At 49.8% G+C, this 25,687-nt stretch overlaps 10 protein-coding genes across 10 annotated transcripts; 4 read left to right on the plus strand and 6 right to left on the minus strand.

Annotated features, from left to right (window-relative positions):
- Window positions 1–517: 517 nt before the first annotated feature.
- BDQ94DRAFT_165796 (uncharacterized protein) lies at window positions 518–1,123 on the plus strand (the record flags this gene model as incomplete). Its single annotated transcript, XM_026770401.1, has 1 exon — window positions 518–1,123. One exon carries the CDS (start codon window positions 518–520, stop codon window positions 1,121–1,123), a length of 606 nt encoding a protein of 201 aa, XP_026631712.1.
- A 675-nt stretch (window positions 1,124–1,798) lies between these two features.
- Window positions 1,799–2,676, minus strand: BDQ94DRAFT_134443 (uncharacterized protein). Its single transcript, XM_026764467.1, has one exon. The coding sequence runs from the start codon at window positions 2,626–2,628 to the stop codon at window positions 1,987–1,989; it is 642 nt and encodes a 213-aa protein (XP_026631713.1). The 5' UTR covers window positions 2,629–2,676; the 3' UTR covers window positions 1,799–1,986.
- A 1,496-nt stretch (window positions 2,677–4,172) lies between these two features.
- On the plus strand, window positions 4,173–5,378 carry BDQ94DRAFT_165798 (uncharacterized protein; the record flags this gene model as incomplete). The annotated part of the gene is made up of 3 exons (XM_026770402.1): window positions 4,173–4,377; window positions 4,442–4,892; window positions 4,973–5,378. The coding sequence occupies 3 exons, from the start codon at window positions 4,173–4,175 to the stop codon at window positions 5,376–5,378; spliced, it is 1,062 nt and encodes a 353-aa protein (XP_026631714.1).
- Window positions 5,379–6,229: 851 nt separating this feature from the next.
- BDQ94DRAFT_179687 (acetyl-CoA synthetase-like protein) lies at window positions 6,230–9,642 on the plus strand (the record flags this gene model as incomplete). Its single annotated transcript, XM_026773449.1, has 4 exons — window positions 6,230–6,529; window positions 6,587–6,825; window positions 6,872–7,034; window positions 7,088–9,642. The coding sequence occupies 4 exons, from the start codon at window positions 6,230–6,232 to the stop codon at window positions 9,608–9,610; spliced, it is 3,225 nt and encodes a 1,074-aa protein (XP_026631715.1). The 3' UTR covers window positions 9,611–9,642.
- A 442-nt stretch (window positions 9,643–10,084) lies between these two features.
- Window positions 10,085–11,197, minus strand: BDQ94DRAFT_165800 (mandelate racemase/muconate lactonizing enzyme family protein; the record flags this gene model as incomplete). Its single annotated transcript, XM_026770403.1, has 1 exon — window positions 10,085–11,197. One exon carries the CDS (start codon window positions 11,195–11,197, stop codon window positions 10,085–10,087), a length of 1,113 nt encoding a protein of 370 aa, XP_026631716.1.
- A 749-nt stretch (window positions 11,198–11,946) lies between these two features.
- On the plus strand, window positions 11,947–13,712 carry BDQ94DRAFT_165801 (uncharacterized protein; the record flags this gene model as incomplete). Its single annotated transcript, XM_026770404.1, has 5 exons — window positions 11,947–12,158; window positions 12,876–13,050; window positions 13,100–13,136; window positions 13,202–13,269; window positions 13,329–13,712. 5 exons carry the CDS (start codon window positions 11,947–11,949, stop codon window positions 13,710–13,712), a joined length of 876 nt encoding a protein of 291 aa, XP_026631717.1.
- Window positions 13,713–14,036: 324 nt separating this feature from the next.
- Window positions 14,037–18,631, minus strand: BDQ94DRAFT_179690 (ankyrin repeat-containing domain protein; the record flags this gene model as incomplete). Its single annotated transcript, XM_026773450.1, has 6 exons — window positions 14,037–14,640; window positions 14,820–16,608; window positions 16,675–17,506; window positions 17,558–18,178; window positions 18,259–18,319; window positions 18,398–18,631. The coding sequence occupies 6 exons, from the start codon at window positions 18,629–18,631 to the stop codon at window positions 14,563–14,565; spliced, it is 3,615 nt and encodes a 1,204-aa protein (XP_026631718.1). The 3' UTR covers window positions 14,037–14,562.
- A 602-nt stretch (window positions 18,632–19,233) lies between these two features.
- Window positions 19,234–21,501, minus strand: BDQ94DRAFT_179692 (HET domain-containing protein; the record flags this gene model as incomplete). The annotated part of the gene is made up of 1 exon (XM_026773451.1): window positions 19,234–21,501. One exon carries the CDS (start codon window positions 21,499–21,501, stop codon window positions 19,234–19,236), a length of 2,268 nt encoding a protein of 755 aa, XP_026631719.1.
- Window positions 21,502–21,777: 276 nt separating this feature from the next.
- On the minus strand, window positions 21,778–22,818 carry BDQ94DRAFT_165804 (Diaminopimelate epimerase-like protein; the record flags this gene model as incomplete). The annotated part of the gene is made up of 1 exon (XM_026770405.1): window positions 21,778–22,818. The coding sequence occupies one exon, from the start codon at window positions 22,816–22,818 to the stop codon at window positions 21,778–21,780; it is 1,041 nt and encodes a 346-aa protein (XP_026631720.1).
- Window positions 22,819–23,190: 372 nt separating this feature from the next.
- On the minus strand, window positions 23,191–25,657 carry BDQ94DRAFT_179693 (fungal specific transcription factor domain-containing protein; the record flags this gene model as incomplete). Its single annotated transcript, XM_026773452.1, has 2 exons — window positions 23,191–24,865; window positions 24,912–25,657. The coding sequence occupies 2 exons, from the start codon at window positions 25,655–25,657 to the stop codon at window positions 23,536–23,538; spliced, it is 2,076 nt and encodes a 691-aa protein (XP_026631721.1). The 3' UTR covers window positions 23,191–23,535.
- Window positions 25,658–25,687: the final 30 nt, after the last annotated feature.

Here is a 25,687-nt window from a genome sequence, read left to right on the forward strand (position 1 = left end):
AAGAGCAATATACAGGGATGGCTGATAGACCGACTTTTCCCTGGGAATGACCGTCACTCCAACGGTATCGCTGGAGTGCTTGGTGTGGGAGATCAAACTGGCTGCGAGATATAATATTCAGGTTGAGGGACTCCATCGTGTAGTTCTGCCGTGTGCGATCCATTGTAGCTTGGCTTCATTTGGTCATGAACAACTAAGGCTTAGCTCCATTGCATAATAATATATCACGTGTGATCACAGAAATTCAAGTATCGGAATGAACCATTACTTAATTTGCCTGGGAAGCTCGAGGTTGGGAGTCGGTAAGTGAAAAGCAGCAGCAAGGATAATGCCGTTCAGGGCACGTAGTGGAATTCACTTGACATTGTTGGTGACTGCAGCCCTTCGTTACGTGATACCAGTCGTTCTCGGCCAATGCATAAATATCAGCCGCTCCTTCCCATTTCCATTGTACTACTCTTCCCACCACATATTTATTTCAAGTACTCCCTGGCTACATTTCGTCAACCCCTCGAAAATGGCCACAACTGAATACGTCTCCGACCCCGAATTTCTCCAGGAATTCTGCCTCAGCGAAGACCTATCTCAACTAAGGCTTGATCAAAACACCGTGCCTTCTCTGCGCGAGGCAAGACTGGCCTTGTTACGCCCACTCGAAAGAGCTGATATTCTCAAATCATGCACTCCGCCACCAGTCACGGACCATGATCCATACTTCAAAATTAAGACTCAAGCCGAATACCTCGATCTGCAACCCCTCTCCAAGATGTGGAGGCAGGAGTTAATGAGAATCCCCCCTTTCTCCAGGATCATATTCGATCTTTCGTTGCCACAAAGGCATCCACTCGAGGCTGCTGAGTGCAACAACCCACGGATACAGTGGGATATATACAGGTCCAGAAATAGCACTCCTGCAATCCCTTTCAGAGAAGTGATGCAGATGGCTACAACTATTGCTTTGACGACTAGAATGCGGATGAAGGGTGAGGCTGTTTCTTTTGATATTGTTTACGATGAGAATAACATTAACGACGGCGAGACGGATGAAGTATTTCTTCATCGTATGGGTATGCTGAGACAACAGATTATTGAATTGGGTACGGCTACATCTTTTGGAGTGTAGGGGGAGAGAAAGAGTGCTGTCGTGGATGTCTCCAGGGTTCAGAGACAATTTTGGATGTTGCTGTCCGTAAGTTGCTTGGGTTGAGACGTCGGACTTGAAAGCCTGGTGTGAGTTGTGGGCGGGTTTTTCCAGAGCAGGTCCGGATGTTTGGTCCATGGATAAAATGCAATGGAGTCAGGATAGTCTGGGATGCTGGTGAACAAGCTGGCCAAGTTGCTGTGGTATCGTTTAGGAGTTGAACCAAGGTTTCAGAACTAGGCATTAGTGGAAATTCAGTGGATCTATTCTTACTTCATGAGATTTTAGAGTTTCTTTCCGGTTTCTCATTTGAAGGCCCTAATAGATTTAGGATAGTAATGAAACTGGACGCTAGCCATCCAGAGTACTATAGAACAAGCACTGTAGTTTGAAGTGCCAGGACCTGCTAGTGGAACTTTCCTGATACGCGAAGATTTCTCTTTGGAAAGACTAGAATGGCACTATAATAACCATTTAGTGGACTACTGCATGTAAGAGAGCCCTCGATGGCAGGGTCCTCTTTCACGAAAACAAAGAAAAGACTTCTTGGCCGCGTTGGACGGAGTAGGGCTTCAACATTGGCAAACGAGGGACGAACACACCAACCTCGTCCGGGGTGTCCGATTATTGATCTCAGTGGCTATAGTGTTGTTTTATCTGGATTTCATTATTTTGTTCTGCGGTTTGTGAATCTCTAGTCCATATGATACTATACTAGACTTGGCGTATCAGGTATTAATCACTGTCCCCGTTCCTTTCTTGACTATCTTGAACTGTTCTGCATGCCATCTAGGATCAAACAAGCCCGACACTGATCAGTATTTGACCATTTACTTCGAGGTCTTTCAGTTCTGTCGAGTCTCAATATCCCCACCCTGGGGAGAACTACTCGAAGGAGAGGTAGCGGTACTCAGTTCCCCAAGCTGCTGTAGCAGAGCCTTCATAGTTTTAACAGGTGCCCCATCAGTCGGGTCATAAACAACATCAAAAGAGACATTACCACTCTTCGTCCGTATCCTCGTCGTTAAAGCAATCGTCTTGACAATATTCATGACTTCTTTGTCATGAATACCAAGACTGGATTCCTGGGGCATAGATATATCCCAGTAGATCCATCGGCTTGGGGGCTCGGTGTTGTTGTCATTGGGAGCATTTGGGGGTAACGTGAGATCAAATATGAGATGGGATAAGGGCGGGATCTTCATCAGCTCCTCCCTCCACATCTTACCTAGTGGATGGAGGTTGAGGAATTCGTGTCGAAATCTATCGCAGGTGTAACGGCATAGTTGAGGATCTGTGGGTGGGTTTGTTCGGCAACGGCATGATTCGAGTATATCTGCTTTGCTGAGAGGGTGTAATAAAGCAAGCTTTGCCTGACGAAAAGGAGGCGTGGAGTCCTGGTTGGTGTTAACCCGAGACTGATGGACTTCATTGAGATACAATCCCCGCAGAGAGCGGGGATCGGATACAGTCTGAGGTGTGGGCATGTTCAAAAAGTAGTACTACTAGTATGTGGTGGATTGAGTAGCCCTAGTAAGGAACTAGGAGTATCTAATCACGATGGTTTCATGTCGAACGGCTGATATATATAAGTGGCCAAGAGCGCCTGACATCACAGGGTCACTTGAAGATGGCAGCCTAATGACAAATGATGTTTTTGCTTGCTGCTAGTTTGTCCGGAGTGACTCACTGACGGGCAAGGCTGGCCGACAATTTCTGCCTGCGGAGAGGCGCGTGCCACTACCATAAGCTCTCCAGTCTCCAAGCTAGTAAGGATACCCAAAGGGTGTTAACTTTATGGGGCAGTATGCGCTCGTTGACTTTGAAAGGGCAGTTAGACGGCGATAGCTTGAGAAGAAGCACATGTGCCTGGATTCGATATTCGGTTCACACTATTAGTCTGAGACAGGGATGTGAAAAGTACTATACTGATGGCTGTTTCATAGTCTGGGCTCTTCGGCTAGTACCCTATGTTATATATGAACTAAAGCAATGGCAATGACGGTATCATTCCAACTTAACGCATTCATCGAAGTATACTAGAAAGCCCCCAAAGTAACCTTCAAGTGCCGGGGTTTGCCGAGACCAAAGAAACAGGAATAGCTCTAGGATATTGGTCACAGCGTATATAGAAAATGTAGTTCATGGCTGTATTCGGCGATGCATGATCAAAGAGAGTGCTGAGTGCTCTCCTGAGTGTTGGTGCCCCCCTTATGGAAACAAAGAAAGCATCTTGGCTGCGCTTAACGGAGTAGGGCTTCATCCTTGGCAAACTCTCTGCCATAACATTATTATTTCTGCTGTCTCTTTAAAATGAATTTGAATATCAGTAATAAATCATCTTGAACGCGTCTTCGTCTGCCTGCCATTAATCTGGACCTTGACAAGTAATGTCATTAAGTCGCCGGAGGATTTCCAAGTGCAGACTGGACAGACTATGCTTACCGCGCTCTGTCTACTCGTGTAACTTACTGAATTCAATAGTCCAGCGCTAGTCCCTGGGCTGGACAATCGAGATCAGATTTCTCCGAATGAGCTGTTGATCCATTCGCAAGTCTATTGGCTTAGTATAGGCTGCACAGAAAAGATGTGGCATGAATGAAGCTGTTGAAGTGCTGATTTGGCTTTTCTTCCATCGTGCTAAACGCTGCCTGGACCCTGCAGAGCGATCGGATCAGCCCTCCTACTACTGCTTAGATGCAGGAGACCCGCTCTCACTATGCTTCCGCAGAATACACTTGGCCACCGGTTTCTGGGGGTTCTCTTTATAGCTCCCCATGGAAAGTTGCTCTATGATTCAGCCCCTATTTACTCGTCGCTTGTTCTGAATGGCTGAAATTGTTGGTCTGCGTGGAATATACGGATGTCGCGGAGTATATATCAAGTTGAATGGAAGCGACTAAATGGGGCTTTCAAGGACCGAGTAACTTCTCTCAAAATCATTTTCTAACATCGCAATACACTGAAGGTTCAGCCCCCAATATCCCTTACTACTACTGGGGCGTGGTTGTTGTCTCGCAAGTTCGCCAGCATGGACGAGTACTCAGAAGAACATCTTCATCAATCCAAGCAACACTTGATCATCACCGTTTCGATCATGTTTATAGTACTGGAAGTGGTATGCGTGGTCCTGCGCTTTACTTCCAAGTTTGTTGAACGGCTGAAGTTCGGCTGGGATGATGCTCTTATGGTTGTGGGCCTTATTCTCTGCATTGCTGATGCGAGCTGCACAATAGGTAGGCCTCGATATCCCACTCCTCCTGACATGGAACACAGTAACTAATGCACACTACCCGGTAGCTGCTGTAATATACGGTGGCATCGGCCTGCATCAAAAAATCGTCCGCCAGATTGATCCCGAGATGCTGGTGACGGCGACCAAGTTCCTCATCACCACTCCGCTCCTATACTTTGCCACCGTCGTACCCCCAAAAATGGCCATCTTACACCTCTACCTGAGCATTTTCACTCACAAAACGCTCCGAAAGATATGCTTCGGCACCGGAGCAGTCATCGTTGTCAATTGGCTTGTTGTCACTATCGCAGGTCTCGTATCTTGTCGGCCGCTCAGCTATTACTGGACTTCGCAAGGAAGCTGCATTGACATCAATGTATGGCTGCGTTGGGGAGGATTTGCGCACATCTTGACGGATGTTGTCATGTTGATTCTGCCGATGCCAGTGGTGTGGAACCTGCACGCCTCGAGTCGCCTTAAACTGGGTATTTGGGTTACGTTTCTCATGGGTAGTGTGTAAGTTACATCCCCTTCACCTTCTTTCCTATGGCCATTGTATTACTGGAGAGGAGGGTACTAACTCCGTCGAACAATAGGGGCATGGTCTCTTCCATCATCCGATTCCGGGAATTCTACGTGACTGACGTGCAAGGGGATGTGACCTGGGCGGCCTCGACTCTGGTTATCTGGGCTGAAATCGAGGGTGGAATCTACCTCATAGCAGCGTGTTTGCCAACATATCGCCCGTTAACGAAGCTCCTCTGGCGTCGCGTTCTCAGGAAGCGCAGCCAGACGGGCGAATCACTGCATACGGGAACGGGCCACAGGGCGAGTCAACTGCGACCGGGGCTTACTTCCACACACAATGAGTCGAAGTTCCCATGGATGGAAGCCTCGAGAAGTGAGGAAGATGTTTTGCGAATGGTGACCTTGGGCAGTCGTTCAGGTGCGGATATCAAGCCGGGGCAAATTGTGGTGGAGCATCACTTCTCGGTGCATTGATCGAGACATTTCCTCATTTTCCCAAACTGTATATCACCGTCTATATATATTCGTCACCTTCTCATGCTTTGTAATTGGATAAGGAAATCTAATCCACTGATTCCACATGAAGAGGCTCAGACCCATCGCGGGATAAGTCCCACCCCCGAGCGAGCTGAACGGGTCACGCTGTCCACCTTGCCGTTCAAATCTAACCCCAAAGAAGTAAGAGAGATGTTGGTCCAGACGGGAAGATCCAATGGTATTTGCGTTAAGATCCGCAAGGCTACATACGACACAGCAATCGGCTTGAAACTCCGCCGACGCGAGGCCGCCATCATTAGCGGCTGTTCCGGCGACTAGGGCTTGATTAGTGTGATTAAAGCATAGCCTAAGTATGGATCATCACCACTCAGCCGTTGGGCTTTATTGCTAGTGCTGACTGACTAGTTTGGCCCCCAAATGCCATATCACACAATACTTCGCTCAATGGGGCAGAAACTTTCCGATGAGGCTGTCGAGTTTATTGGGGGTGCAGCTTGGCTGGGTCTGTCCATATATCCTCACTCCGTTGTCCTGCCATTATCTATCTCCACCCCGCATACCAGAGGGAAATCTGTCCTACACAGACCTCCCTACGCGCAGCTCCACTGGCTATCCGGAGCCCACTTGGGCTCCACTTTATTCTAGTCGGAATGCTCCGCCAAACATCAGCTGGTTCTGCTTGCCTGGGCTGACGCAGGTGCGGGTCCCTCGGCCACATGGTCCTAGCTAAGCCGCCTACTCTTCACTCGACACCAATATATAAACACAAGTAGTTGCGCACTTCTAATAATTTTCAAATAACTTACCAACTAAAATTGCTTCTGACCATGACTGTCCCAGACGTCTCGCAGTTCGATCCTCGGACGCAACTGCTCCCTCACATTGTCGACCACTACGCGAAGGTCAAACCCGATGCCATCTATGCCGAATATCCAGTCTCTCTAATGAGCTACGACGATGGCTATCGCCCGATCACATTCAAAGCATTTGCCAATGCCATCAACGGCATTGCCTGGTGGCTGACTGAGAAGCTGGGTCCTGGTGACGGTGAGACTCTGGCTTACGTGGGGCCTAATGACCTACGGTACCCGGCATTGGTATTGGGTGCTGTCAAGGCGGGATATCGCGTATGTCATTGATAACTGTGATATGAAATGAATTAAACTGACGCTGAATCTTCGAAGATGTTTCTCACCTCCCCAAGGAACAGCGTGGCTGCTCACAGTAGCCTGTTCAATCGCCTCAGTTGCACTAAGCTGGTCACCCCAGTGCCTCATCCACCACCAGTCAAGGCCATTCTGGAAGGACAAACGCTGGATGTTCTGGAGGTTCCTAGTGTCGATGAGTTGATCGGCAGAGAATATGCTCATTTCGAGTTCTCCAAGTCTTACCCGGAAGCTGCTGGAGAGATTCTAGCTGTGATGTAAGCCCCTGATTGACCGAGCAGCGATGGAAGACTAACTCTCCAGTCATACGTCTGGCTCCACGGGTATCCCGAAACCGATCTTCTGGAGCCATGATAGTGCTTGCAAACATATGCACACAACGGTTCTGGATCCCCCGGAAGGTCACGAGAGCCAAGATAGCTGGTTGTTTGGCAAGCGGATATTTCTCGTTCCGCCACCTTTTCATGTAAGCCTTCGCTGCATATCTGCTGACAGCATAGGAAACTAATGATATTGTAGGCTGCGGGACTGGCATATTCGCTGTTCTTAACCATTCCAGTAGGCACTACCGTCATCTTTCCGGCATCTGGGGGTCTTCCCACCGCTGCCTCTCTCGTAGAGGCGAGAAAGAAGACACAGATTGATATTCTCTTGGGTGTTCCATCAATCATTCAAGAATTCTCCCAGAGCCCGGAGCTCCTGGACTACTGCAGCAAGCACCTCGATCGCTTGGTTTACTGTGGCGGAGACCTACCTCAGCCAATCGGGGACGCTGTGGCATCCAAGATCAAACTCATGAATCTATACGGAGCCTCAGAAGTAGGCATGATCAGCACCATCCATTCCAAAACTGACCGAGATCCTCGCACGGATTGGCGGTATCTTCACATCAACCCCCGGATGGGAGCTGAGCTGCGTCACGTCGCCGATCAGTACTACGAACTCGTGATTGTTCGAAGCCCAAAGACTGAAAAACATCAGCTCTCCTTCACAATCTTCCCAGATCAACAGGAATACCACACCAAAGACCTTTTTGTGCGGCACCCGGACCCTAGTAAGCCGGACTTGTGGCGCTGGGCCGCTCGTGCAGATGACGTGATTGTCTTCCTGAACGGCGAGAAGACCAACCCTGTGTCTATGGAACAGCACATCGCTGCATCCAATCCAGAAGTGACAGCAGTCTTAGTGGCTGGGGCACGTCGCTTCCAAGCATCTCTCCTGGTTGAAATTGGCGGAAATGATCTCACTGCACATGAGCGCGCTGCGATGATTGAGAAGATCTGGCCGAGCGTTGAAGAAGCCAATGCGGTTTGTCCAGCTCATGCGCGCGTGGCAAAAACACACATACTGTTCACAAAGCCAGATAAACCTATGCTTCGTGCCGGGAAGGGAACGATTCAGCGGGCTGCCTCACTTGAACTGTACACATCTGAGTTGGATGCCTTATATGCCGACGCGGACAAACTATCACAGACAACCAGTGATGGTGAACCTGCTGGACCTGGCCAGGTGGATGATCCGAAAGTTCTTTCCGATTACATTAGGAGAACAATGAACTATGTCACTGGGTGGGATCTCACAGATAGTCAGAATTTCTTCGAGTTGGGCCTTGACTCCCTGCAGGCTATCACCGTCACTCGGGCTTTCAAGAAGGGTCTTGATCTCCCAACGCTCACTCCAAACCTGATTTATCTCCATCCCTCTGTGAATGAACTCACCCAGGCAGTGCTTCACCTGCAGCAACATGAAGAGGCTTCCGCTGAGGAGAAAAAAGAAGCCCAGATGCAGCAGCGGGAAGAACTACTACAGGAACTCAGTAGCCAGTTCCAAGCGCCCAAGTCCCATGTGGTCATTTTGACCGGCTCGACAGGTAACTTGGGCAGCTATCTTCTCGACACTCTCCTACAGTCCCCTTCCGTTACCTACGTGCATTGTCTCAACCGCAACCCTGACGCAGAGGCAAGCCACCGCGTAAAACCTAACGGAATGAAAACTGATCTGTCTCGCGTGAGCTTCTGGACGGCGGACCTCTCCCAGCCGGACCTGGGTCTGGGACCTGATGTCTTCAAAACCCTGCGAAACATTGCCACTCTGATCATCCACAACGCCTGGGCAGTCAACTTCAACCTCGGCCTGTCGTCCTTCAAGCCTAACCTCACCGGCGTGGTAAACTTGATCAACTTCGCTGCCCAATCACACCAGTCACCCCATCTCTTCTTCCTCTCATCCATTAGCTCCACTATGGGCCACCACACAAAGACCGGCCTGACCCCGGAAGAAGTGATCACAACTACGACCCCGGGACCCAACGGCTACGCAGATAGCAAGTACCTCGCAGAGCAGTTACTAGCGCAAGCGACTCGCCAGGGCCGAGTGCACGCCTCGTTCGCACGTGTTGGTCAGATAGCGGGCCCGGTCCGCTCAAAGGGAGTATGGAACCAGACTGAATGGTTTCCGAGCCTCGTTCTCAGCTCTTTTCACCTGGGTATCTTGCCTGATACACTCGGATCAGCCCTCAACCGCATCGACTGGGTACCAGTTGATCTGCTCGCTGAAGTCCTAGTGGACTTGGCAGTGGCTGGTCAAGGCGTGGGAACCAGGAGTGTCCAGGTGTACCACCCACTGAACCTGCACCCGGTAGACTGGGAGGTCATTCGTCCAATAGTCGCCGAAGCTATCTTTAAGGTTTCCAGGAAGACTATCGAGACTGTCCCCTTTACCGAGTGGGTGCAGCGCGTCCGGCAGGATCTGGAGATAACTGGTGGTACCGGCAAGAAGATGAGTGACGAAGAGCTGCAGAAACGATTGGCCAAGAATCCAGCTGCAAAGTTGCTGGAGTTCTTTGAGGGGATTATGTCGCAGACTGAGCAGGCGAATGTGCTGGATACAAGCCTGACGGGACAGATCAGCGAGAAGTTGCGGGCTGTGGATGCAGTGAAGCCGGAATGGATTTATATGTGGGTGGAAGAGTGGATTCGTCGCGAGTTGGTCGTGGATTGGTCATGTTTCGCCCGTGAGTCGGGTGTGTGGACACGCACCTAATATAGTGATGTTCCAGAGAATGATGAGAAGAGGGGGGCTTTCATTATACAGATATATGACAGAGTGCTGCATCTAATTAACAAGGGTGGCTTAAGGCCTTCAGTAACTTCCATGGCATCCATGCGCATTGCACACATAAATCGAAATGGTAGTTCAGATTCAGGTGACCGGTTATACTTTGGAACCTGTAGATCGAGATTGCCTCACTCGGATCTCGGATGAGGAAGCCGAGGTCACCCGAAGATGTGCTTCGTGACAGTGTCTCACCGTAGTATGCAGTAAGGACATTAGAGGAATACAGAGCATATCCCTCTACCGATATTGCCCTGTAAAGTTCAATCAAGAACCATATATCATAGTCTCATGTAGCAACAAAACATCAGATCTTCTACCAAACAACTTGAAAGAAACATACACCATCTGCCCACAAGAGGAGTAGTAGTAGTAGTAGTAGTAGTAGTAGTAGTAGTAACCTCAACCATAACTAGCAACCGGCTCTCCCAACACATCCATCCTCGGCGTAACCCCCAACCCCGGACAAGTCGGCGCCGTCAGGACCCCCTCATGCACATCAAACGGCCCATCCGCCGTCTTCCCAACACACATAGCCCTACACTCCAAGATACACCGCAAATACTGCTCCGGAATAGTCTGTCCGAGATGCACAATCGCCGCAAACGCCAAGTCCGAACCACTCGTATCCTGAACAGACATGGTATACCCCGCCGCAAGACAAATATCTCTAACCCTGCGTCCTCGCGTCAACCCACCCGTCTTGGAAATCTTCAACCCGATCCCATCAACAGCATCATCCGCAACGAACTGCACAATCGAGCTCTCATTGTTCGCCAACTCATCAAAGATAATCGGCACATCAATCCGTCGTCGAAGCGACATGCTCTCCCTATACGTAGCACAGGGCGCTTCCAGGACAAAGTCCAGCCCTTTAGGAAGTAACCTGAACATCCGAAGCGCAGTATCAACAGTCATACCACCATTAGCATCGATCAAGAAGAACTCCCCTGGTCTCTTATCCACCAGAGCAGCTTCCACCCGTGCAGCATTAGCCACGGGGTCCGAGCCAATCTTCACCGAAAACCCCGTAAACCCCAACGCCCTAGCATCAGCAACATGCTTGCGCGTCCCCTCAGGATCTGCGACAGGAATCGACTCCAGAACAGGGAGCTTCGTCTCTGTCCGTCCGCCGAGCAACTCGCACACGGGAAGTCCCACAGACTTGCCGAAGACATCCCAGCAAGCAATATCGATGGCGGATTTGGCTGGCTCGTTGCCTAGTAAGGCAGCGTCCATGGCATCGTTGAGGCGGTCGACTCGGCGGGGGTCTAGGCCGATGAGCTTGGGGGCGATCTCTGCGATGGCGGCTCTGACTCCGCCGGCATGCGATGCAATGTAGTTGTCGAAGGGGGTGCTTTCGCCCCAGCCTTCCAGGCCGGTGTTGGTGGTGACGCGGACGAAGGTGGCGTCGAAGCGGGTGATTGCCCGGCCGCCGGAGAGGTGGTATGTGCCGTGAGAGTAGGGGAGGTCGACTTGAAAGACGTCGATTTTGGTGATTCTTAGTTCGGTCATTTTGGCGATGTGGTGAAATGAAGTAAGAGAGATTTGGGTTGTTTGTTGATATGTTGGTATATCTAAGGGGGGCCTGTTTAGTAGGTTTATATCTCGAAACTGTTGGACTCTCGGGAGCTTTGGCTTCGGGACGGATGAGGCTGCTGACAAGTAAGTGATCAAATGACTTCGTATTCCTTGGATGAAGTGTTATATTATTAATACCTACACTATGGATGGACAAGGATCGCGATACTACATCCGATCCTGGACCCTCGGATGTCCAGAGACATGGGGAATCATCTACGGCTCACGGTCCGAGCCGACAGGGTCCAGTCGCCGATCGATCGCCGACCCAGACTTCGGATAGTATACTCTCAGTGGAATATCCGAGGAGTACCGAGACACAATAATCCCTGTTTGCAGCCGATGGTCAAAAGCGGGGATACGACAACAGGCATCTTGATCCATTTATATAGACTGGCTCCGTGTCGAATGTGGACTAGGCCGGGACATTGACTGCTTTTCTGACAACATCATGTCCGACGCTATGCCCATCGACAAAAACGCAAAACACTTGACATATACCGGGCGGTGTTTATGCAAAGGAGTTGGCTTCACCGTGGAAGGCAATCCAAACGCGGTTTACTGCTGCTATTGCGGTGATTGTGCTCTTGGGGCTGGAGGGCCTTGTCAGATTGTGCGTATAGATTCTTTCTCTCTGTCCTCCCAGATAGATGAGCTAATAATGCCCGGAATATAACGCTAACATGCTTTTGCCCCAGACTGCAACATACTTTACACCTAACTTCGCCCTCCATGACGCCGAGGGGCTTGCCAAACGCTACATCGTCAATGATACCCTAAGTGGACGTCCGAAAGTCAAGTGTTTCTGCAGCGGCTGCGGGTGCACTATTTTCACGATTCCTGCGAGTGACGGGGACGAGGAGATTGTTGTAAGGACGGCACTTATTGAGAATGGGTATGTGAGATCATTATTCGCGCTCTTCATGATCGAGTGACATACTTATTGATGATGATATTACTAGCCTGGAACTGTTCAAACCCACCATCGAGTGCTACGTGAGAAACCGACCAAGCTATTTCTCTGCTACCGCGACGGGCAAACAGTATGGCCTTTTGCCTTGAAACGGATGCTACAGAAGGCGCGGGGTTAGCGGCTAAGGGGCCATCCATCCATTTCAACCAACCGTCATTGAATGCTTAGCTGGTCCTTATTATAGTTTTTTATTATGTTAAAATTGATGTATGATATACGCACCCTGCATAATTGATGATCTAAATTCTTTCAAGTCTAAATATCCGTGGACTCGTCAATCTTCGGTTCTGCAGTCCCTTAAACAACTTAAATCTCACTGCATAAGCCACATGGGGCCAAAACACACGCATTATCCATACACGGCAATCGCGCAATCACTGCACCTTCATCAGTCTTACCTTAACAAGCTTAGAATGACAAGCTTAGATAGCACAAGCCCTGACATTGGCTCATTTAGACTTAAATATTAACGCTGCCCCCTGCGTCAATCTAGCGGCAGCTCTGACAATACAAGGCAGACTAGGGCCTACAATTCACGAGCTTTTGGCCCCCAAATCAGTGCGTTCCCCGCGCATGTTCCAAATATAATGGAACAGATGCCACACATTTATCACCAAAGCTTTCTAACCTACAATGCAGGTTTTCACATGAGCCGCCGACCATGGCCAATTTAGGCAGCTGGCAGCACTACAACCGAGATGCCTCAATTTCAATTACAGTGTTGGGCGTTTTCTTCGTGGGACTGCGCTTTCTCTCGAGGCATCTAGGAAAAGTGCCCCTGGGCCTGGAGGATGGACTGATCGTGCCTGCGGTGGTATGGTATCTTCCACCATACGCAGGGTTCAATTTGACGAAAAACGTAGTTGAACTTATTCGTCATTTTCGCACTCGATATAGAGAGTAAGTCACTCCTAAATAATCTCCAACTTTCTGCTTTATCTTGAAGATATTCTAAAATCCAACAGTGGTAAAATACGGCCTTGGCCTGCACCAATCCACCATTTCCATGGATAGCCTAATAACCATCAACAAAGTAAGCCCTATCTCTCCGTACTCTCTTCTAACAAGCAAGCCATTCTCATACCATAGCAGCTCCTCCTCCCCGCCGAAGTATTCTACTGCACCTCAATAATCCTCACCAAAACCTCCATCCTAGCAATGTACCACCGGATCTTCCACATCCATAGGCCCACCCGCATAGCCGTGTACATACTGGGAGTGATCACGATCATCAGAGCCATATCCCTCATATTTGCCTCCATCTTCCAGTGTATTCCTGTCGCTAGGGCGTGGGATAAATTTCACTACCCCGGTCGATGCATTAACCTCAAGGATACGTTTATTGCGAACGATGTTGTGAATGCTATCACTGATGTAGTCATTCTGGGGCTGCTGATCGGGAGAGTGTGGAAAGTGCAGGCAGGGTGGGGGGTAAGGATGGGCGCCGTGGGGATGATCTCCTTGGGAGGTTTGTGAGTATTTTCTTTCTTTTTCTCATTTGTTTATTCGTCTTGTTCTTCTTGTTTTCCTAAAATGATTGTTGGGTATGCTGACAATAACATGTGATGTGGATAGTGTGGTTTTCACGAGCATATATCGCATCCTCACGCTTGTTGACGTTGATTTTGATGACTTGACATGTGCATTCACCCGTCTCCCCCCCGCCAGTGGTGAGGAATATACTGATCAGTCGCAGATACACTGGGCCGATCGAACGCATGGTGTGTGATAGAAGTCTCTTCGGGCATTATCTCTGCGTGTCTCCCTACTCTACGTCCACTGGCAAGAGCTCTGTTCCCGCGAGTGTTCAGCAGAAAGCAGTCCTCTCAAGGACAGGGGAATTCAAGCTATCCTAGACCAGGCCTCCGTGGGCTATCAGGCGATTCTAGTAAGGACATACTTCCTAAGAGACCAGATGTGGGTGTGGAGTCAGATGGGGATGAGTACCCGTTGACTGTGGTTAAGGTCAAAAGGGAGAGCTGTAGGAGAAATTGAATTCCAGTAGCGACTGGTTTCGTTCATATTCGGGTACTGGTTCATCTTGAAACACGTTGGTTCATTGAATTGCTAGAAATCCTAATTCGGCCTTGATAATTTGTCATCCTTTGATGTCAATTGTCGTACCTACAGTGAGCCACAGGCTTATTCGCTTCCAGATAACACCTGGTCCTCGCAGACTGTGGCATTGTCAGACTGGGATGCCTCCTTTCCGACTCCCGTCTCATCAGCTGTTTGATAACGCAGTAACGACTGTACTATATTGTCATGTTTATTGTGGCATGCATAAAAATAAGCCGTCTGTCCCTCGTCATCGCGCACATTCCAATCAGCGCCACTTTCTAGCAGCAAATTGACCTTCTCCTCCTGGCCCCAAAGAACTCCATAGATTAATGCAGTAGTTCCTCTGTTGTCTTGTATATTGAGCTCAGCGCCACATCCCAGAAGCGAACGAACGCAATGGATGGTTGTGATATGCTGAGAAGAATAGATTAGGGCTGTTCTCCCATCTGAATCCTGGCGGTTCACATCCGCGCCTTTCATTAGTACCAGTTGACGAATGACATGACTCCAAGATTTCTCAACAGCCCAAATCAGCGGAAAATCCCCCTGTTTATCTGCGGTTATCTCTATGTCTGCACCACTTAGGATAAGTAAAGTAGTTATCGGCTCGTGATCGCTTCGCATAGCCCACAGAAGAGCCGTCTGATCTCTATTGTCCTGAATGTCCAGATGGGCTCCACCCTGGACTAGTGCTTCGACAATCTCGTAGCACCCATTTTGGGCTGCATAAATCAAAGCCGTGGCGCCTGTAACGTCGCGAAGATTAACCTGCAGCCCAGATGCCAACAAGAGACGGGCTTTTCCCACTTGTCTGTCAAGGGCTGCACGAATCAGGGCGGTCACACCATTTCTATTCTGAATATTGAGATCGGGGCCACTTTGTAACAGTTCACCGAACGTCTCATCGGAACAAAAGGCAACTGCCTCGATCAGAGCCGTGTTACCATAACTGTCCTGAGAATCAAGCTGAGGTTTGTAGTTCAAGAGGAGGCGAACTATCGGGTCACGTCCTACAGTGACTGCGCATATCAAAGCAGTGTCACCATTTCTGTCTTTGAGATTCAAGTCTACACCATAGTCCAGGAGTAGCTTCACGACCTCTTCTTTCCCACTTAGGACTGCATGATGCAAGGGAGTCCGTCCGTGCCAGTCAGTCAAATTAGGATCGGCGCCATTTTCTAGCAAAGCTTTCCCGACAGCCAGATGCCCGCCAATAGCTGCCAACTGCAAAGGTGTACGCCTACCCTGCTGGCAATTTTCCGAGACTCCTTGGCGCAAACGCGCTTCAACCAAACGTTCATCACCAATCCGAGCCGCGTACACCAATTCAGCCTCGGAAGTTGAGGTTTCCTCTTTCTCAGGGCCGCAATGTCGGTTCTCCAGAATCTTTGCAACATGTGTGTGGCCATTTGATGATGCCAGTTGCAGTGGCGTCATACCAAACTTGTCTTCTTGGTGCCAAAGACTGACGTTGTCGTGAAAATGCTCGAAAAATTCCTTGCGTCCAAATTCTGCAGCCCACGCAAAAACATTTCTTCCCCAGCTGTCCTTTGCATTCAGATTGCCGCCGTGCTTGACAAGCTCTTTAGCGATATCGATCAGCCCAAAGTAAGCTGCCAAGTGAAGGCCGGTGATGTCTTGTGGATTATCTAGCTTCATATCATAATAGCGGCAATTCAGGCGGGGCATATACTGTGTATACAACTCCACCTTTTCCTTCGACATCAGGAGTGGCAGTAGGAGTCCGTCATTCACTGGGTCAAGTTGACTATGGTGGTTCCAATATTGAGCCGCATAGCGGTAAAAGGGATGCTGGGGTACTATGGCTGTGGCGTCCTGACTATTAACCCAGTCATAGGACAAATATGTGACGCATGCTTCGGCAATTTTTCGATGAGCATTTGGAAACCATTCTTCCAAGAAGTCGCTATAAAAACCCTGTGCGGTAGGGTGGGCGAGACGGACAACGCCACTCTCCATGTCCACGGAGACGATCCCCGCGCACACAGAGATTATTAATGTGGCATCAGCAACGTCTTCCGTGTCAATCGAGTGACTGCCTGTTTGTATCGCTAATGCATGCTGCAATTCCAAGATACTCAGAGGTCTTTTAGTACAAACAATCCATGAAAGGGCATGTATGGCCAGGGTTCTCAAGTTTGGTGATTGGCTCTCGATACGCTTCATGGTCTCTTGGTACGCCAATCTCCGAAGCCCTGAATTGTTAGACATCTTTGTTAATGCCCGGTGCATGCGCTTGGGTGAGACTTGGTCCCGCAAGGAATCGAGGCACAGCCTTGCAAAAAGAAACCTGCGTTTGTGTTCAGTCAGATGAGGGTCAGAAATCACAGCTTATCCCCTGCCCCATAGTACTTACATTCCGCTAGCACCCCGGGGAATTTCCTTCAATATTCTGTCCGCCATCGCTTGATCCTGCGTGACAAAGGACGGCAGGGAAGTGATATTTCCCTGAATATACCTTCGAATATCTTCATCCGTGGCACGTATTTCCAGAAAGGAACAATCGTCCCTTTCCCTGAAGTTCTTTTCAATTTCGGGAGCGAAGCGTGAGGTTGCGAGTATATTTAGGCCAGTAGCATCCTGCATTCGAAACAGCTCCGATAAGAATTCCGTCGGTCCTTTCTGGGGACTTTGGATCTCATCCAGCGCGTCAATAACGACGTATACCTGCCTATCACTGCTCATGGAACAAAGAACGTCGATCATCTCGCGTGTTGACGGTTGCGTGCCCCTGACACTATGTCGACCATAAAGAGCCTTCAAACCCTGCATCAGTTGCCGGTCTTGTTGGGCAAGCTGTTTCAAAATTGACGCGACAAAGTTCCTGGCTCTCTTTTGTGATGGAAAGTTGAAGCTGAAGAACACATATCCAAGTGCGTGATTCAGGTTCTCATTGTGCCGGTGTGTATTAATATATTCAATAATGGTAGCTGCCATAACCGTCTTGCCTGCGCCAGGAATGCCTAGACAGAGTAGTGTTTGTCCTCTAGCCTGATACCAGGACTGGAACTCGTCCGAGTCCAATAGCCACTGGCCTGTTCCTGGGTGGATTTCATCGAAGACGAAACTTTTGTCTAGATCGTAGGAAAAATCATTGAGCCATCTGAGAATTATTTCGTTATGATTGTGGGATATCATTTCATTAAGTTTGGCGACTCGGTTTTCTATTTCTCCAAGGTTCCGCAATACTGCTCGGTATTAGCTGGTAAGTCTCTGGCAACACGTATAACTTGACATACAGTATTCATCAATTCGAGAAGTGACTCCGGTACTGCCAGGCTCCTCGGGTGGCATGACTCGTAGAAGATCTTTGCCGTACGCGGCTGCCGTGGCTGCTGCATATCGCTGCCAATGATCATACTTATGGCCGTCGGAGTAACTGGCAATTCCTCTGATTACCACACATGGAAGGTCATTCATAAGGCCCGCGGCCTCTGTTTCAAAACAGCATACACCCCAGGCGTTTCTCAGATAGTCGCGGTACACGGCAGACCTCATCATAGCATTGGCCGAGGCGATGATACCATAGTGGACGACGGGTTCATCAGTTTCACGATCAAGACGCTTTTCCAATCCTTCAAACCCGCAGTCCGTGCAGTCCTTTTTCCCCCTATGTGGGAAATCCGGCTTGTATAGTCGATCGAGCTTGCGGCCTGGGGAGCGAAAGCCCCATGATCGTAATGCAGTAGACTTCTGTCTAATGTCTTCAATGTAGTCTGTCATCTTCCCGCGGCCAATGTCATGATCAGATTGCAGCAGTTTCATTGCAGCCAGTAGAAGCTTGGGAGGTTGATTCATGTGTGATCTGATTTCAAAACCATCATCCTTCCAGCGACCTTTGTCGTACTGCAACACCCCACCTTAATTACTGTGAGAAGCTGGGAAGAAATAAAAAGCCAGAAAGAGGTACATGAGGAGCATAAGAAAGAATTTATCTTACTGTAGTTTCCCTTTGGCATACTAACAACAACATCTCCCAATCGAATGTCATTTAATGGGTCCTTAGGATCAGGTGCCGAAGGTGCGCCCCCGCCTATGCCGACCATCAGGCCAAATCGGATGTTTTGAAATGTGCGAACCATGTGTGCCACTGTATGAGCAATGACATCTGCACCGTACGAGCCCGCTCCAGGAAACGCAATGACTACTTTGTGTTCTCCCATTGCGCCAACGATATAGACATTGTTGTCATTCGGCCGCCTAGGAGGCTGTTCATGCTCCTCATCGAGGAAGGCTCGAGAAGCAGTGACCTCATCCTTGATCGCGCAGACCCAGCCCACGGTGTAAACGCTGGTATCAAACCTGGGTGGCATATTTAAGGTTTCTCATCCGCCTCAGTCACGAAGAGCGTGCGATGATCTCCCGAGGGAAATATAAACCGACATTAAATAGCTGGCACAGTAAGTGAAATCATAATTTCAATATAACCTCTTTCGGGAGCTGTTATTAGGCATCAGCCTCACTCATATCGACCTCCTAGCGCGCGGGCGCGTACGCCTAGAGGGGCGGCCAATCGAAATCGTACATGCAAGAACAGCACGTCGCAGCCTTGTGCTCTGTACTTGCTTCCCCGCCTCGGCGCTACGGCCTTTGGTGACACCCATTCATGCCAACTACCAAATCGTGGGTTGATGTGCTAGTGGTGGGTGTTGACACTCAGTGCAAAGGAAATCCGAAAGGACCGAAATACTTCTGGAGAAGCCATCACCTTTTATATCAGCAGTGTCGGCAATGTAATCTTGAAATGGTCGGAAAATTATTCTGATGTTGGACAAACGACGAATACTGAATGTAGTGGGCGGTAGATGTCAACTCATTGTGTCTACTGTCTATATTACCACCTTCAATTGCTTCCGATGACAAAGTCCACTAGTGATGAGTTTACTAATAGCCAGAATACGAATATCAAACGCTCTCAAGATAAAAAGACCCTCTCCCTCCTCATCGCCACCTTGTCATCACTCCCCAACTTCCCCAACTCCGCCCGATCCAACCATCCCGAACCCACTCGCTCATAATGTCCCTTCCTTCCACCCCCAACTTCCTTTACAAGGAGAAGAAAAATTCCGATATGGTCCCAGGGCGTGAGTAGGGCAATGCTATGTTTGGTCTCAAAGAGCACCAGGCCTGTATATTCGTCCTCTATCACCCCATCTTCGTCTGAACAAGGAGGTGGCCCACAGAACAGCACCGGAGCACGGGAAAATCCATCCTGTATCATGATTCTGAACGCAGGAACAAGAGTAGTTCCGGAACGAAGGCTCAGCATCTTAATCCTAAGAAAATGGAGAACAGTACATTCAATCTGCAGAAGGGGCGAGAGTTCAGGGATAAGGTTCCTCCAAGGGGCGCTGTTATGTTTTTTGAAGAATTCCTCTATTGAGATATGGTCATTACGCCCATGGAGGTTGAAGCAAACCCATATGCGAACAGGCTGATGGCCTTCCAGCTCCTGTGGGATAAGATACTCCTCTGCACAAGGGAATCTCCTGACCCAGAGAAAGTAGTGATATGAGACCTGGCCTATCCAGCCGGCCCAGGACCAGCTGGGGAATTCCCTTCTTCGAATCAAATGCCCACCGTCAATATTGACCTCGCCAGTACCTATGCGAGGAGGCCGATAGATAGGTTCCCAGGCTAGTGCGCAGGCGAAGCGGTAATTATGATCGTGTGCTAGAGCATAGGATGAAATTTCACCAAACAAGAACGGAATACCGTAGTATGTTGGATGGTCGGAACGAGCGAGAACGCCTCGGAAGGCGTTAATAGCGTCGGTATTGTAGGAGAGGATTCGACTTGAGTAGTGTGATAGATGTGTACGGAAGGCCCATGGTCGGGATGGTGTCATGGAATAATATGCTGGATCTTGGGGTATTTGATGGGTAAACCGAGCGGAATCGAGACAGTCGTTGCTGGCAGGTTTTGCGGCTATTTGGGCAGTAGTTATAGGTGACTGATGAATAGGAAAGAGCACGGTCGACTCGCAGTGTGTAGTCTCTCCGCACATATAGTAGACCTGAAAGTCGGTGAAGAACAGACATCGACGCGAGAGAATTACTTCCTGGAAGGTCCAGCCACGGGAGATCCATGGACTGGTCGATAAGGCACTTCGGATGGAAGGCAGTGTAGATACCAGTCTCAGGTTTGTCCCAGATGCTGTCAGTGAAGTTGCTTGTGGTTGGCGTTGTCGCGGAACTGCACCAACACCAGGTAACCCAGAAGTTGAGATATCAGAACCAGCAGCGATTATAGTAGCATATGCACCGGAATATATCAAATCCATGTGAGATATTTGAATGTGCTTTCCCTGCAGGTCGTCCTGGTCGATGCAGTATTTGTCGACCCAGATATACCTGCCTCCGAGGTTGAGGACGACGGTGATAGCATCTTCAATAGTACCGTGCACACGGTCTGGAAGAGAGGTTTTAGGGTTTCGTATTTGGCTAGCTGTGTCCTCCGATGACGGTGTTCCCCATACGTAGCTCAGCGCGAAATACTCCCAACCTGGCTGCAGAGGAAGAATCTTCCGGGTCTGGCAGTCGATCACCTTTAGTACAAAGGGCGGGGGACTAGAGGAGCAAGTACATCGAGGCCCATGGTGGCTCTCGCAGTTCTTCATCCACTCCTTCAAACGAGTGTAATCGATCTGTTTTGGTGACACTCGGACCCCGTGTGTCCGTAATTTGGCAACATCAGGCCCCTCCACCGGCATAACGACGCTTTGTTCTAGATGGCTGCAGATATCGGGGACCCTGAGTTCACTTGTAATGAAGACATCATCCGCGCTCCCCGGAAAGACCGCGAGAACCACACTATTTGACTCATCACTCATATACTCATTTCCTCTGCGAATTTGCTTGATAATATCTCGCCGTTTAGGTTCTGTTGCCATCTCTGCCGTGACACCTACTTCCTTTATGACGCTGCTGAATGCACGTAAATGATATTGGCTGGTATCCCATGTTGATTGGCGGGCTGTCACGTCGAGGTCGAATTTGACCTTGTCGAAGAGGTCACACATCGGACATGGCGTGTTTGGGTCGGAAGTTATACTGCCCAGTGATGCAATTGGCAGACCCTCTAGTCTTGCATCTCGGACATCCTTGCCGAGCTGGAGGATTGTATCGAAGTCGATGGTGCGACATCTGGCGCAGAGGGGTGCATCTTGCTCTACGGAATGCATGGTTTGGTGCAGTGGAGGGAGTTAGTAGTTCAGAAGATTTGGTCCAAAGATTTCTTTGAGTGGAAACCACGTATTGCGCATTTGAGCTACTACTCACGGGGCATGCGAACCAGATTGATCGTTGCAGCTGTCATGGGTGTAGGAGCTGGCATGAGCCCCGCCCTGCAGGATCAGACTCTTGGCCCGAGCTGCGGACACTAATAAGAACAGAAACGTGGGGGCCGAATGTCTCAATGCAATCACTGGAAAATCATAACAAGGACATGGCCGGTAATTCTAACGCAGGATAAATCCCGGAGAAAGAGGATCTTCCTCATTGATAAAAAATCGCGACTGCGCAACGAGATGCGCCTGGCCTCTGACACGCACCACACAGGAATCAAAGCCCGGAACAGGGCAAGTCCTCAAGGACTCTATCTGAGCCTCAAAGGCCGACCCGATAATGGAATGATGTAAAAGTTTAAGGTTCTTTCGAAGCTGACCGTCTCCAAATAGGGTAGCAATTCTCGCACAAGTTCCAGAACCACAAGGAGACCGGTCGATCTGACCATCGCCGTAAACGGTAGCGCTTCTCTGGACGATTAACTTCCCATAATCTGGATGGTTCCTTTCCTCCTCGAAAAATATGACTGCGTATAGCTCATAATCGAGATAACTTGCCCTATTACCAAGGGCTGCTTTTATTTCTCGCTGAAGTTTGATAAATGTATCCGCATTACTTGGCTTGACCACGAGTCCCAATTCAGCAGCATTCACCGAGGCCATCACAGCGCCGGCGAAAGCCAGATCAACACGAATCTCCTCATCACGAGAAGGGATCTTAACAGGTAACCCTCTCGCTATCTGATAACTCGAGATGTTGATAAAGTCCGCATGTACTGGCTTGCCGTGCCTCACAGTAACAGACGCTGACACACGGCCCGACGGAACATCAACCACCACCTCCACAGCTCCATTCTCTGGAGCCTCGACAAGTCCTTTAGATACAGCCCAGTATCCTAGGGCGATGGTACCATGACCACATGCCGTAGAGAAGCCGCTTGTATGCCAGAACAGCACGCCAAAATGCGCACCCATGTCGTCCGGCGGCGTGATAAAGCCCCCGTACATGTCAGCATGTCCGCGAGGTTCATGGCTGAGGAATTTGCGGAGCCTATCCAACGGATGGTTCTCGGTCTGAATGATCTCAGTGCGGCGGTCAGAGACAGTTCTACCTGCTGGCATGAACCCCGATGGAACTCGGGGAATGATGCGGAATGGCTCGCCAGCCGTGTGCCAGTCCTCGGACTCAATCCAGTAAGATGGGTTATTTGTCATTGTTGGGGGGAAGGGAAACAAAGGGGAAATGGCTTGAATTAGGATGTAATTTATGAGGTCAATGGATGTCAAGATGGTATATACTGAGTTGATTGGGATAGCTACTTAGATTGAGGCTTTGAGGAGAATGTGTTGTTTTTAATTATAATATTTCTGGTTGTCGAAATAGGAAAGTACCCCCAGGTACCAACCGGAAACGGCAACATTGCAATCCACGGTTGAGCTGGCCACTCTGGGAAGGCCGATCATCCCGCGTATCAATATTATCAGCATTACAATTCATCATTTGCATGTTTTCTTTTCCCCAACAAGGTTTCTGGTTTACTGGAGAAAGAAATAAAATAAACAAAGTTCGAAAAAGAAATAGAGGGGGAGAAAAAGGGGGGGAAATTGTCAGTGTTCGGAGTTTGAATAGGTCCCCTTTCCGCCATTCCCTGGGAAGGAAGAGAAATGAAAAATAAAGAGATAAATACAATGAGACCAGAATGAAGTGATCTCACAATAAAATGGTGACAGTCATGGCTAATTAAGTCATAGGTAAGTTATCACCACTGCAGATGACGACCAGCGCACATATAAGTTTATACAAATGTGCTCGACCCAGGCGTAAATTTCGTGTTCATAGAGCCACTGCACGGTTCAATTAAGAGGACGCAATCTGCGCTGTCCCGTCGCTCTTGATCCGTCGTCATTGCTTCTGCCACAATCCTGAAAGTACTATCGTCCAACATTCCAATCGCATTCCATGCCCAACCCCCACCCCGGCCCGAACACCTCCCGGAACACATCCGCAAACCCTTCATCCAAGCCCATCGCAACAGACCCCAGGACTGGATCGCAGCTGCTCCCCACCAGCCCCGATTCAGATGAACAGTGCAGCCCGCTATCCGCAACAACCCCAGGTCCGATCCCCGTCCCAACTTTCGCCCGCAGGATACTAAGCAAATGCCTCCCCAGCACGGCTGCAATCCCAGTTCGATGAGACGGTGTGCTCCCTGCCTTCTCCAGCTGCAGGGCTACTTGTCCTAGTAGTGCCAGCAACTCGGTCTCGTCACCGGGATGGGTTCCACACAGAGCGGGGAACAGTCTGAGGGCCAGAGTGGCGGCGTAGGCTATCATAGCCCAGGTTGGGGAGAGTAGACAATACAGAGGTTCACCAATTGATTGGAGATCGTGCACAGCGAGGGTACAGCATTGCACGGCGGCCATAAAGCAGTCTTCCTGAAGGGCGTGGGAATGAATGGTCTGGGTATGTAGGGCGAAAGAGAGCGTCCAGAGACGGTTGTGTAGATAAACGTAGGTCAGGAAAGCCGTGGATATGTTGGGGGAGGGGGTAATGGCTCTAGTGGTGCATCCAGGAAGCCAGGTAATTTGCCAGGGATCGAGGGTGGAGTTGACAAGATCGCGAACCCAGTGGGGGTTGTCGTGAGACAAAGAGGCTTGGTGGTGCAAGGTGCGATGAAGGCCTGCCAGATACCGACGGAGAAGAATAAAGGCACATGTGTCCTTGTCCGTCGGATCGGCGAGGGGATGATGCCACCATTTGTCAATATTCCGGGTCAATGGCGACTCGGGAAAGGCAGTTGCGCGCCCATAAGCGGCGCTGGTAGCGCGTTCCCACAGCAGGATTCGCAGCCAGGTTCGTTCGCTATTGCGAGCCTGTCGCTGGGACATTGTCGACTCAGAGGGGAGAACATTAGAAGGATTAACCTGGTCTAAGCCGAGTTCAGTGGCGACGGCGACAGCGTAGGAAGTGTAAAGCCATGAGCGTTCCTCGGACAAGGCTGAGGCAGGGGTAGCGGAAAGAAGAGAAATGTAGTATCCTTGGACAATTTCAACAGACTTGTACCCGGATGTGTGGACATGGCGCGAAAGCATCTCGCCGTGGAGGCGCAGGCGTTTGGCGCATGATGCAGACTGGTGATCGAATTGAGCTGTAATGGCCAGGATCCATGTGAAAAGGAGAGCGGAGCGGGAGCGCACATAGTCGACGGTGTGGAGAACTGGGTCTAGAATGCCGTTGATAGGGTGTAAACGGACGAAATAGCTAGTACTCCGTTAGCAAGAGAATTCCCAGGGCGTATTGCGCATACATTGAAAACAAAGTATGCGCATCCTGTAGCGATAATAGCCCCAGCTCAATAGGATCCAGGTCTGTGCCAACATCTCGAGGTGGATCCGCATCAGGAGGTCGGAAATAGCTTGAATGGCAGTGGATTGGCGGAGAGGGGGTATAAAGGGCATTGAGGCCTTGTGCCAATGTGTCGCGACTTAGCTGTAGTCCCAATGACGCACAGCCTAAGCGCTGGAGCAGCTCCTGGCCTCCACTTGTAGTGGATGGTCGATTTAGTGAGGGAGTCAATGGCTCTGCTACACTAGATGCGTCCGCCAGCAGTGCGAGCGGATTGCTAACTGGTTCCTTCGGGGTTAGCAAGCCATCGTGGTTGCTTCTCAGTGCATCCTCTGTGGATGCAACTGGCATCTCACAGTTACTACCATGCTGCAGCTTCGCCACAATGAATTGGAGCAATTCCTCCTGGCCCGTGGTATTCAGCACCTGCTGTACCTCATCAGCCGACACCGGTGCTTTCTTCAGCTGCGCTTGCATTTTCCTATAGGACTTTTCGAATCCATTATAGCGACCAACAGCACCGGGCCGGCGGCCCAAAGGACGGGGAGGGGGGATATCGCAGCGCCGATTGTTGCGTCGACAGCGGTCGCATGGCTGCGATGGGTCGGGCCGGATACAACGCATCTTTAGGTGACGGCATACTTCGCACGCTGCAGCCGAGGGCCTAGAGGCCCTTGTAGCTTGACTTGAGCGAGCGCCTCGGGCCATATTAGGAGAATAATGGGATAGGAGTCTCTA

Source organism: Aspergillus welwitschiae, assembly GCF_003344945.1.
Source record: "Aspergillus welwitschiae strain CBS 139.54b unplaced genomic scaffold BDQ94scaffold_2, whole genome shotgun sequence".
Classification (NCBI taxonomy): Eukaryota; Fungi; Ascomycota; class Eurotiomycetes; order Eurotiales; family Aspergillaceae; genus Aspergillus; species Aspergillus welwitschiae.